This window comes from Taudactylus pleione, unplaced genomic scaffold, assembly GCF_031769625.1.
Source record: "Taudactylus pleione unplaced genomic scaffold, aTauple2 ptg000897l, whole genome shotgun sequence".
Lineage (NCBI taxonomy): Eukaryota > Metazoa > Chordata > Amphibia > Anura > Myobatrachidae > Taudactylus > Taudactylus pleione.
In genome coordinates, this window is record NW_028285298.1 from 2843655 (window position 1) to 2856585 (window position 12931).

A 12931-nucleotide genomic window follows, 5' to 3' on the forward strand; every position below is an offset into this window, starting at 1 on the left:
AATCAAAAGCACAAGCTCTTAAATATTCAGTCTTTAGTTAGTCCTCCATAATAGATGAAGAAATATATTATCTGATGTTTTTAAAGGCATAAATATATAATAGTCCAGTTTGTTAGAACTTTATATAGGGGATATCAGCCAATGTGATATTGAATACTCCCAGGAGTTTTATAGCTTGCAGAATTATTATTATTATTATTATTATTATTATTATTTATTTTTATTTTTTAATAAATGTATTTATTTATATTTGATTATGGTTTATTGTTTCTGAGTGCCAGAGCACACTACAATTTTGCTATATTTTCTATGTGTGGAGATTGGCATTCTCCAAGTGCTGTTGCTGGTTTGCTGCTGGAAAAATATATATTTTATTTAATGCAGGTGACTCGGCAGGTGCTTGGTTAAATTGTTTTAGTCTCTTTGAATACTAGGAGGAAAAAAGGCAATTTGGTGCCCCTTGTACTAACTTGCTATGTTTTACTTAAGCTGCCCACTTTCCAGTGTGTACTCGGAAAGAGTGATTAGCACAGTCAGGAACTTTGTGAGTGATCAGCGTAAGAGGCTAAGATGATGTTCATAAAAATGAACTACAAATTCCATGTGGAAGACCTATTGCGCCAATTACAGAAAACTACAGAGACTTCTGCAATGGTGGATTCCAGTGGGGATGAGTTAATATTGCATTGTGTGATGATGATGATGTTAACACTGATTAGGAAGAGGATAATAATGACACCATCTTGCCACTGTAGAGATCATTAACAATACTGTTAGCTGCCTTAAACCCATTGGTAGCTTATTTTGTGGGGGACCAAACAATCCAAGCACTTCAGCTGCAAAAGTGGCAGTCCCTGTTGCTGAACTGCTTTGTTTGTTAAACTGTGCATGTCCTTTTTAATATACAACATAAGGGTGAATGGGAGGGCCCAAGGACAATTCCATCTTGCATCACTATTCTTTTCATTATGGGCTATATTTTTTGGGGGTATTGCGGATGGTCTTTTTTGCATAGACGAACATTTTAATTGGTTATTGCTCTAATACATTACTAATTTGCAACATATTTTTATCCAGAAAAGAATACAATGTTAATAGCCAAGGATTCCTGACAAGGGTTGAAACAGGAAGTCAAATAAATTAATAGTTGCACTGCAGAGCTGAAAACTCCATATCAGCCTATCTAACATAAACAAATATTAGGAGGCCGACCTGTTGGCCATACTACCCCCTCCTCCCTCCCTCCTTCCTAATTGGGTAACAAATCTCTGTATTACATTTATGAGGTGTACTAGAGAATCTGAGTATGAAATTTAGTCCACAAGCAGAAATATTTTCTGCTTATCCATGATCTACAAGCTTGCAAGCATTTCTGTTGACTGCTGTACATAATTTCTGCAGTGCATATTACTGAATAATACCAAATAGACGCCATAACTATAATTTTTTGTATTCTCTGTCTTTTTTATCTTAATTTTTCTTTGGCAATCATAATTAAATTAACTAACTAATAAATCCTTTCTTCCTTAACCTACCTTCAACTACATACATTCTCCACCTCCATTTCCCCGTACTGCCCTTGGACCTTTGATCTAGTTCTTGATTATTGAAAACATTTTTAGTTTCTATGGGGTCATGTAGTTTATTAAACTGCCATCCTGTCTGCCACTGCTATGTGGGAATGTTTCATAGATGTACTATAGACTTTTAAACTGCCGTGTGTTTGTGCCGCTGCTCTGTTATTTATTTTAGCCAGCCAGCCCTTGGACAATATTGGTGAACAATATTGTGAGCAGTGAAGTGGTCAGAATTGACTGGAAATGACTGGAAAATAATGTTATGGAGGTTAATAATACTGTAGGAACAACAACAGGCCCAATTTACATGATTTTAGTTGTTTTTATACATTTTTTACCAAAATTCAGATCCAAACACATGAGGGTGGTTATTCCAAAGCCAAAACATGATGATAAATTAGAACCAAAACATGGGGGTTGGCTCAAATCTCTAGTTTTTACTCACTGGGATGGCTACTATCATACAACAATATTATAAACACTTACATAAATCTCACTAATAATATAGGAATTGCCACTCACAGAAGCTCCATTATTACCATTAGAGAAACCTAGGTGGTTCCCCGTATCACTAATGATTAGAAGTTAACTTCTTAATGTATTTATTTTAAAATAACTCCTGAAATGTATATAATGCATTATGTTGTATATGTTCTGGCTATTGCAATCTATTTACCTTTCACTCCTGCAGGACCTTCCTTCCCAGGAGTTCCCGGTAAGCCCTTATCTCCGCCTTCTCCTGGAAATATGAGATATAAACATTTAGAAAGGTGTCGGTTTGTTCCGTGTTGTTACAATCTTTTGTGGCCCAAGAACAGTTAAATTTACATGGCAATGTGCAGGTAGAATTATTACCTTATGGTCCAGTGGGCCACCCTTTATACTTCAGCGAATGGAAGAACAGCAACAAGCCACCCAAACTTACACAACAAGCCATCAAGCCATGACATAGGGAGAGGAGTGGGAATATACCTTAGTCAAGTGCAGTGAAGAATACTTTCTGTTTTATGCAAGGTACTGAAACCATTGTATGTAGTACTAGTAACCTATGAAGTGAGTTTAGATATTGCCAACTTCAGTCAGGTGATTACCTTAATTAGACTAATGGAAAAACAGCTAGACGAACTGAAAGGTGAAGATGAAACTAAGCAATTTCTCTAAGTATGTTGGTAGATCAACTTCTTCACCAGGACCAATGAGTTGTCAACATCTTGAAATTGGATCACTACATTTAGGTGACCATACTTGATCCTACAGTAATGTCTTTCTTTCCAACTGACACAGATCCAAAACCAAAACACATGAGGGTGGTTTTGCCAAAACCAAAACACAATGATGAATTAGAACCAAAACCAAAACACGGGCAGCTCACAACTGTAGTTTTTACACACTGAGACACACTGAGATGGCTGTTATCATACAACAATATTAAAAGCACTTACATAAATCTCACTAATAATATAGGAATTGGCACTCACAAAAGCACCATCACCATTAGGGAACCTAGGTAATTCCCTGTATCACTAATGGTTAGAAGTAGGGGTGAGCGGGTTCGGATTTCTGAAATCCGAACCCCCCTGAGCCCCCCCGATCCGAGGCCGATCCGAGTCAGGCTCGACTTTTCCCGCCTGACTCGGATCTGAAATCGAGGCAAAAGGTCATCATTGCGCCTTCCGAGTCTCGCGGGTTTTGGAACCTATATAAGGTACCCGCGTCGGCGCCATTTTCTCACTCGGCTGTGGACAGTGAAGAGGGAGGGTGGGAGTTAGGGCTGGCTGGGCTGTGTAGTGTAGTGTAGTGCAGAGTAGTGTTGTGCTGTGCTGTGCTGTGCTGCGCTGTGCTGCTGTTGTCCACTACTTCAAAGTCCATAGGGGCTGGCTGTGTTGTGCTGTGCTGCTGTTGTTAATAGGGGCTGTGTCCACTACTTCAAAGTCCATAGGGGCTGGCTGGACTGTGTTGTGCAGTCAGTTCTCCATAGGGGCTGTGTCCACTCCAAAGTCCTGTGCAGTGTCCCAGTCCTAAAGGGGTGCTGTAGTGTTGTCCAGGGGGTGATCTGTCCATTAGGGGTGCTCCCCCCAAGTGCTAAAAAAATAATATTTTTTGTGTGTTTGTGAATTGTGTGCGCAGTAGCCACACGTGCATCAACAAAGTAGTGCCAAGCGTGTGCCTGTAAAGGGCCGGCTGGCTTGACCGTTAAAGGGTGCTGTAACCCCCAAAGTACACTCCAGTCCAAACCAAAAAAAAATTATTTTCTGTGTTTGTGAATTGTGTGCGCAGTAGCCGCACGTGCATCAACAAAGTAGTGCCAAGCGTGCGCCTGTGTCATAAGTAAAGGGCCGGCTGGCTTGACCGTTAAAGGGTGCTGTAACCCCCAAAGTACACTCCAGTCCAAACCAAAAAAAAAATTATTTTCTGTGTTTGTGAATTGTCTGCGCAGTAGCCGCACGTGCATCAACAAAGTAGTGCCAAGCGTGCGCCTGTGTCATAAGTAAAGGTCCAGCTGGCTTGACCGTTAAAGGGTGCTGTAACCCCCAAAATACACTCCAGTCCAAACCAAAAAAAAAATTATTTTCTGTGTTTGTGAATTGTCTGCGCAGTAGCCGCACGTGCATCAACAAAGTAGTGCCAAGCGTGCGCCTGTGTCATAAGTAAAGGGCCAGCTGGCTTGACCGTTAAAGGGTGCTGTAACCCCCAAAGTACACTCCAGTCCAAACCAAAAAAAAATATATTTTCTGTGTTTGTGAATTGTGTGCGCAGTAGCCGCACGTGCATCAACAAAGTAGTGCCAAGCGTGCGCCTGTGTCATAAGTAAAGGGCCGGCTGGCTTGACCGTTAAAGGGTGCTGTAACCCCCAAAGTACACTCCAGTCCAAACCAAAAAAAAAAATATTTTCTGTGTTTGTGAATTGTCTGCGCAGTAGCCGCACGTGCATCAACAAAGTAGTGCCAAGCGTGCGCCTGTGTCATAAGTAAAGGGCCGGCTGGCTTGACCGTTAAAGGGTGCTGTAACCCCCAAAGTACACTCCAGTCCAAACCAAAAAAATATATATTTTCTGTGTTTGTGAATTGTGTGCGCAGTAGCCGCACGTGCATCAACAAAGTAGTGCCAAGCGTGCGCCTGTGTCATAAGTAAAGGGCCGGCTGGCTTGACCGTTAAAGGGTGCTGTAACCCCCAAAGTACACTCCAGTCCAAACCAAAAAAATATATATTTTCTGTGTTTGTGAATTGTGTGCGCAGTAGCCGCACGTGCATCAACAAAGTAGTGCCAAGCGTGCGCCTGTGTCATAAGTAAAGGGCCGGCTGGCTTGACCGTTAAAGGGTGCTGTAACCCCCAAAGTACACTCCAGTCCAAACCAAAAAAAAATTATTTTCTGTGTTTGTGAATTGTGTGCGCAGTAGCCGCACGTGCATCAACAAAGTAGTGCCAAGCGTGCGCCTGTGTCATAAGTAAAGGGCCGGCTGGCTTGACCGTTAAAGGGTGCTGTAACCCCCAAAGTACACTCCAGTCCAAACCAAAAAAATAATTAATTTCTGTGTTTGTGAATTGTGTGCGCAGTAGCCGCACGTGCATCAACAAAGGAGCAGCGCCAAGCGTGCGCCTGTGTCCCATAAGTAAAGAGCCGGCTGGCTCATTTCTTAAAGGCTGGTGTAACCCACAAAGTGCACTACTCTCCAGCAAAAATAAAAAAATATTTTCTGTGTTTAGCAGCACGTATATATCAAATCGATATAACATAAATGGAGGACCAAACTTTCTCCGATAAAAATAAAATAGAGAAAGATCATCAACCACTTCCTCCTAGTGCTGAAGCTGCTGCCACTAGTCATGACATAGACGATAACATGCCATCAACGTCGTCTGCCAAGGCCGATGCCCAATGTCATAATAGAGGGCACATACAATCCCAAATGACAAAGTTCAGGAAAATGACCTTGAAAAAAACATTTAAATCAGCTGAAGAGAAACGTAAACTTGCCAATATGCCATTTACGACACGGAGTGGCAAGGAACGGCTAAGGTCGATCCCTAGTATGTTCATGACTAGTGGTTCAGCTTCACATGACGATGGAAGCTCTCCTCCCACTAAAAAAATCAAAAGAGTTAAGCTGGCAAAAGCACAGCGAAGAACTGTGCTTTCTAAGAAGATATCACAAATCCCCAAGGAGAGTCCAAGTGTGGTGGTGGTTGCGATGCCTGACCTTCCCAGCACTGGACGGGAAGAGGTGGCTCTTTCCACCATTTGCACGCCCCCTGCAAGTGCTGAAAGGAGCACCCACAGTCCACTTGCTGATATGCAAATTGAAGATGTCACTGTTGAAGTACAACAGGATGAGGATACTGGTGTAGCTGGCACTGAGGAGGAAGTTGGCGAGGAGGATTCTGATGGTGATGTGGTTTGTTTAAATCAGGCTCCGGGGGAGACAGTTGTTGTCCGTGGGATGAAAAAGCCCATCACGGTCATGCCTGGGCAGAAGACCAAACATTCCACCTCTTTGGTCTGGCAATATTTCTATCCAAATCCGGACAACAACTGTCTTGCCATATGTACCATATGTAAAGGTGAAATAAGTAGGGGTAGGGACGTCAACCACCTAGGAACATCCTCCCTTATACGGCACCTGCAGCGCATTCATAAAAAGTTACTGTCAAGTTCAGAAACTTTGGCTAAGACCGTAAGCAGTCCAGGGGCACCTAAATCCCGTTGTCTTGTTGTATCCAAGAGCCTGCAAACCACACCGTCAACTCCCTCCTCGTCAATTTCCTCCTTAGTCAGGACCGGAAGTAGTCCTGCAGGCCATGTCACTGGCATGACTGACTCTCCTATCCGGGATTCCTCCGGAGGATCCTGCATTGCTACGCCTACTGCTGCCGCTGCTGCTGTTGCTGCTGCTGGGAGTCGTTCAACATCCCAGAGAGGAAATAGGAACACCACTACTTTTACTAAACAATTGACCCTCCAACAGTCCTTAGCGAGGAGGATGAAGTACGACAGCAGTCATCCTGAAGCAAAATGTATAACTGAGGCCTTGACTGCTATGTTGGTGTTAGATTTGCGTCCGGTATCCGCCATTAGTGCAGTGGGATTTAGACAATTGATGGAGGTAGTGTGTCCCCGGTTCCAAATCCCGTCTAGATTCCACTTCACTAGGCAGGCGATACCGAGACTGTACAGAAACGTCAGAAAAAGTGTCCTCAGTGTCCTGAAAAATGCCGTTGTACACAATGTCCACTTAACCACGGACATGTGGACAAGTGGAACAGGGCAGACTAAGGACTATATGACTGTGACAGCCCACTGGGTAGATGTATCACCTTACGCAGCAACAGCAGCAGCGTTACCAGTAGCAGCATCTCAGAAACGCCAGCTCGTTCCAAGGCAGGCTACACTGTGTATCACCGGTTTCAGTAAGAGGCACACCGAAGACAACCTCTTAGAGAAACTGAGGGAAATCATCGCCCAGTGGCTTACCCCACTTAGACTCTCCTGGGGATTTGTGATATCTGACAACACCACCAATATTGAGCGGGCATTACATCTGGGCAAATTCCAGCACGTCCCATGTTTTGCTCACACAATAAACTTGGTGGTGCAGAATTTTCTGAAAAGCGACAGGGGCGTGCAGGAGACGCTTTGGGTGGCCCGAAAAATTTCTGGCCACTTTCGCCATTCAGCGACTGCGTGCCGAAGACTGGAGCGCCAGCAAACACTCTTGAACCTGCCCCGCCATCACCTGAAGCAAGAGGTTGTGACGCGGTGGAACTCAACCCTCTATATGCTTCAGAGGATGGAGGAGCAGCAAAAGGCCATACAAGCCTATACATCCACCTATGACATAGGCAAAGGAGGGGGTATGCACCTGACTCAAGCGCAGTGGAGAATGATTTCCGTGTTGTGCAAGGTTCTCCAGCCCTTCGAACTTGCCACACGTGAAGTCAGTTCAGACACTGCCAGCTTGAGTCAGGTCATTCCCCTCATCAGGCTTTTGCAGAAGCAGCTGGAGAAAGTGAAGGAGGAGCTAAGACGGAGCGATTCCGCTCGGCATGTGGGACTTGTGGATGAAGCCCTTCATTCGCTTTGCCAGGATTCCAGGGTGGTCAATCTGTTGAAATCAGACCACTACATTTTGGCCACCGTGCTCGATCCTAGGTTTAAAGCCTATGTGGTGTCTCTCTTTCCGGCTGACACAAGCCTGCAGAGGTGCAAAGACCTGCTGGTGAACACACTGTCAGCTGAAGCGGAACGTGACACGTCAACAGCTCCTTCTTCATTTTCTCCCGCAACTGGGGCTGCCAGGAAAAAACTTAGGTATCCTAACCAACCCGCTGGCGGTGATGCAGGGCAGGCAGGACCAAGTTTGGACATTTGGTCCGGACTGAAGGACCTGGCAACAATTTCTGACATGTCTACTGTCACTGCATATGATACTGTCACCATTGACAGAATGGTGGAGGATTACATCGGTGACAGCATCCAAGTAGGCATGTCAGACAGTCCATACCTGTACTGGCAGGAAAAAGAGGCAATTTGGAGGCCCCTGTACAAACTGGCTCTATTTTACCTGAGTTGCCCCCCCTCCAGTGTGTACTCCGAAAGAGTGTTTAGTGCAGCCGGGAACCTTGTCAGTGAAAGGTGTAGGAGGTTGCTTCCACAGAATGTGGAGAAGATGATGTTCATCAAAATGAATTATCAGCTCTTCCAGGGAGACCAGCCTCCAGAACGTACAGAGGGACCTGTGGTGGTGGATTCAAGTGGGAACGAGTTAATACTTTGTGAGGATGAGGATGTACACACTGAAGAGGGTGAGGAATCGGTGGATGAGGAGGATGAGGATGACATCTTGCCTCCGTAGAGCCAGTTTGTGCAGGGACACATTAATTGCCAGCTTGTTTTGTGGGGGCCCAAACGAACCAATCATTTCAGCCACAGTTGTGTGGCAGACCCTGGCGCTGAAATGATTGGTTTGTTAAAGTGTGCATGTCCTGTTTATACAACATAAGGGTGGGTGGGAGGTCCCAAGGACAATTCCATCTTGCACCTCTTTTTTTTCTTTGCATTATGTACAGTTTGGGGCCTAGTTTTTCAAACTGCCATCCTGTCTGCCACTGCAGTATCACGCCTAGATGGGTCACGTGTTTGTGCCGCCCACTCGTGTCGCTTAGCATAGTCATCCAGCTACCTCGGTGCAACCTTTTGGACATAAAAACACTATTGTGAGGTGTGAGGTGTTCAGAATAGACTGGAAATGAGTGGAAATTAAGGTTATTGAGGTTAATAATAGCATAGGAGCAGAAAAACCTACAAATTCTGTGATTTTAGCTGTTTTTATGCTTTTTTCAAAAAAATACAGATCCAAAACCCAAAACCCAGAACCCAAAACACGGAAGGGTGGTTTTGGCAAAACCAATCCAGATCCAAAACACGAAGAAAGATCCAGATCCAAAACCAAAACACAAAACACGAAAAGTGGCCGGTGCACACCCCTAGTTAGAAGTTAACTTCTGAATTTATTTTAAAATTACTCCAGAAATGTATATAATGAATTATTGTCTATATGTTCTGGATATTGCAATCTATTCACCTTTCACTCCTGCAGGTCCTTGCTTCCCAGGAGTTCCCGGTGAGCCCTTATCTCCACCGTCTCCTGGAAACATGAGATATAAACATTTAGAAGGGTGCGGGTCTGTTCCTTTATGTTGCAATCTGCTGTGGATCAGTAACAGTTTTGTGTGCGGGTAGAGTTATTACCTTTAGGTCCAGTGGGTCCTGTCATTCCGGGATGTCCTGGCGCACCTGGGGTCCCAGGACAACCCCTTAAAATAGCCATCTTTTCTGATCCCCCGACCCCAATGAGCTTCACATCTGTAGTGAGAAAAGAGGATGTTTACTATTGATAAATCTGTTATTAAGCTATCCACATTAGACTCCATCTTGTTACAAGATGGTGTGTGCCTTTAAGTTATTCGTAAGCTTTGAATTGCAGAATATTATAGAGAATGATTTGTGCTAGCCTTTGAGTTTCAGAGAACCTTGAAATTGGCAGATGTATCTGACTAGATAGCTTATGAATAGAATGTGTATTCTAAACTCCTATGTATGCTCACCTCGTAACAGTTCACTCCCTCATGTATAGATAATAATGTAATGAATACTAATAATGCTGTATTAAGATGTAGTGTGAAAATACTCATATGTTGCTAATGTAAGAACACTGGGCTGATCGCTCGCTCGATGTTGGCCCAGTGTGCATGCGCACGAGGGAGCAGGCTCCGTCGTGCGCATGCGCGAGACCCGGATAGCGACGGCCAAGCCGTCGCTCCGGGTCTCGCTACAAAGGGGGCATGCTGTCGATGGTGAGTGACAGCACGCCCCCTTTGGTGGGCGTGCCGGGGCTGCCCAGACGGAGGCGTTCCCATGGGAACGCCTACCATCTGGGGCCGGCCCCACTGACATCACAAATGATGTCAGTGGGAGTGCTCTCGGCTCTGATAGAGGTGAAAGCACTCCAGGGCTTGCGGCAACGAGACCCTACCACAAGGGTCTCGTCGCAAGCCCGATGGTCGCGATGGTCTTGACCATCGTGTCCATCTTTTTGGCTGCTCGCTATAGCTGTGGGTGGTCACCCACAGCTATGCAAGCGGCCAGGAGGCCATTCAAAAAAATCAGAGGGACGGCCCTGATTCAGAGCGAGCGCTCTGTCAGAGCGTCCGGCTCTGAATCAGGGCCACTGTGCTTTATATTATTGTATGACACGTAAATATAGTCAGGGGGATCTTTGAACACCATACTGGCTGTGTGTTGATTTACCTCTCCAGAGTACTCTGCAACACAAAGGTCTGACACACAATAATGAGCTTTGGCTGGTGACTAACTACAGAAAATTAATTCCGATCTATCTCTATCATGGGCTGCAATCTGTTACCCACTCTCTTCAGGCGCACTCAGGGGTCATGAGGGAACCTAGCGTCCTCAATGGCTAACTTACTTTCCAACAGTCCTGATTTCTGGCAGCCAAAATGAGCATGTCCTGCTATAAAAGGGGTATGGGCTCACCAGTAATGGACATGGAATTGGTAGGTGTGTGTGTACAAGGGGCATAGCCTAATATAATGTGTAGCAAAGTAACTATTGTATGTCAAACAGGAACAACTAGAATAATGATTATAAGGGGTACATTTACTAAAGTGAGAGTTTTTAGAAGTGAGTTTTAAAAGTAATGTTGCCCATAGCAACCAATCAGATTCTAGCTATTATCTTCTGGAAGGTGCTAGTTAAATGTTAAGTAGAATCTGATTGGTTGCTATGGGCAACATCACTTTTAAAACTCACTTCTAAAAACTCTCACTTTAGTAAATTTACCCTTTAGTATCTTAGTGGTATAAAAAAACGTGTCCCAGATTTACCTCTGGAACCCCCTCATCATTCATCCTCAAAAATCTCCAACATGCTTCCAGACAATCCACATGCCAAAAGGGAATCGGTATGAATTACCGCTGGACTCCTGGCCGGCGGTTCAAATCCCGACAGCGCCTCCCCGACAGAGGAAGAAATCCCGATCGTCCCTAGGTAAGTATTCACTAACCTAATCTACCCCCTAACCCTAACCCTCCTTTAGGGTGCCTTACCCTAACCTTCCCCCCCTGTGCCTAACCCTAATCCCCCCTCTAAGTGCCTAAACCTAACCAGCCCTTCCCCGCCGCCTAAACCTAAGTCCCCCGGGTGGCTGCCTAACCCTAACCTCCCCCCGGGGGTGCCTAACCTTAACTCTCCCTCCCCCTAGCCTAACCCTAACATCCCGGGGGGGTGACTAACCCTAAGTCCCCCCCGGGAGCCCTATACCTAACCTAGTATGGGGGTGTGGAATTTATGTTATTCATCAAATTCCGAAAAACCGGGGGGGGTGCGAAACTTAAAGCATCTGTAGGCAGTGCTGCGCATGCGCTGGTTTTACAGATGTAACAGCGCATGCGCAGCACCGTTTCCAGATGCGATAAGGTAGTGTAGGCAGGGAAAAGTATCTATTTCCCGAAAAGCTGTCATCGCAAAAATGACAGCTACCGGAATAGATACTTATGGAGAGGTGGAATGATGAATTCCACCTATAATTAGCTAGAACTCCATGCGACTTCTAAAGCTACTTATCTCCAGAGAATTTTTAGGTTTAATGAATAGGCCTCTCAATCGGCAATTGCTGAAATCCAGCACCGTTATAATAAAACCATTAATGTGTGCAGTTGGCAGATAACATTATAGCAGCGCAGCAGTCCTAGCAATCACCTACCTGGGCACGTGTCCTCCGCAGAGCAAAGGATGACGCTCAGCCAGAGCAGATAACAGATGGAGCTGCGAGTGCGTCCCCTCATGGCTGTTACCTGGAGCTGCTGACGACTATTTCCCTGAAGCACATTCTGAAGCTTTATATGTACTGCGTAAAGCATCTGCCCTACTCCTAACAAACTTCCTGACGTGTAGCAATCGGCATGTCAGCATAAAAGACCATTTGATGACATTTCTGTTCTTTCCAAGCTGACTTTGACAAGATTTAATTCCACGTACTATTACATTTTTGTTGGTGTTATTATTGTTGTCTGCAAAAGCTTTGGATTGTAGTAACCACCCCCCCCCCCTCTCATTTGTTATAATGGGACATTATATAATTACCATTCATAGTTTCAGACTGGCTATCACCTAGGGAAAGCACAGCCAGGTAAGAGGGGTCAGGTGAGCCATTGCTCAGATTCAGGGGTTTGGTTCCATCATTGCGTATCTGTAATGGGTGCAGGGTGTGTGGGGAACACAGGCCCCTGAGTCCAGGGGGGCCCCGCACCGCACATCCTGCACCCATAATATTACTTACCTCTCCGGAGTGCCACGTCAGCGCGGGGGTCCGGTGCTGTAAAACAACTGGAAAATGGCCGCGGCAGCCATTTACCTGTCGTTTGCGCATGCGCAGTACAGGGAAAATGGCCACCGCGGCCATTTTCCCGGTGACCTGTGCACACATTATAGACTCTGGGCACACTCTAGTGCCCAGAGTCTATAACTCCGGCGCTGGCCGCGCACAGCTCAGTTCGCTGCCGGCCGCCTGGCGGAGAGGAGGGGGCCCGTGACGGAGACTGCACACAGGGCCCCCTCCTCTCTAGAAACGCCCATGGACCCACCGCCATATTCAGGGCTGCCGATAGCCCTGCCAGGCCCAGGTAGTGTGAGGGAGCGTGGCCAACTTGGGAGGTGTGGCCAGACCCCCTCCTCCCCCCCCCCAAAAAAAAAATCTGTATTTAAGTTCACGGCCACGCGCATCGCAGGTGTCACAGGGTGGGGGTGCAATTGCTCCCCTCTCCTGTATATAACACA

At 45.7% G+C, this 12931-nt stretch overlaps 1 protein-coding gene across 3 annotated transcripts in view; it reads right to left on the reverse strand.

Moving 5' to 3' along the window:
• The window catches only part of LOC148474081 (ficolin-1-B-like), a 36539-nt gene extending 24599 nt beyond the window's left edge, over window positions 1-11940 (reverse strand). Inside the window, exons 1-4 of one of the 3 annotated variants that reach the window (XM_088459178.1) lie at window positions 11859-11940; window positions 9326-9439; window positions 9159-9221; window positions 2254-2316 (exon numbers count right to left, since the gene is read on the reverse strand). In XM_088459178.1, coding sequence (XP_088315304.1) covers window positions 2254-2316; window positions 9159-9221; window positions 9326-9439; window positions 11859-11940 — 322 coding nt within the window. The remainder of the gene's footprint in view (window positions 1-2253; window positions 2317-9158; window positions 9222-9325; window positions 9440-11858) is intronic. The other 2 variants (XM_088459179.1, XM_088459180.1) reach the window with 2 other exon arrangements.
• Window positions 11941-12931: the final 991 nt, after the last annotated feature.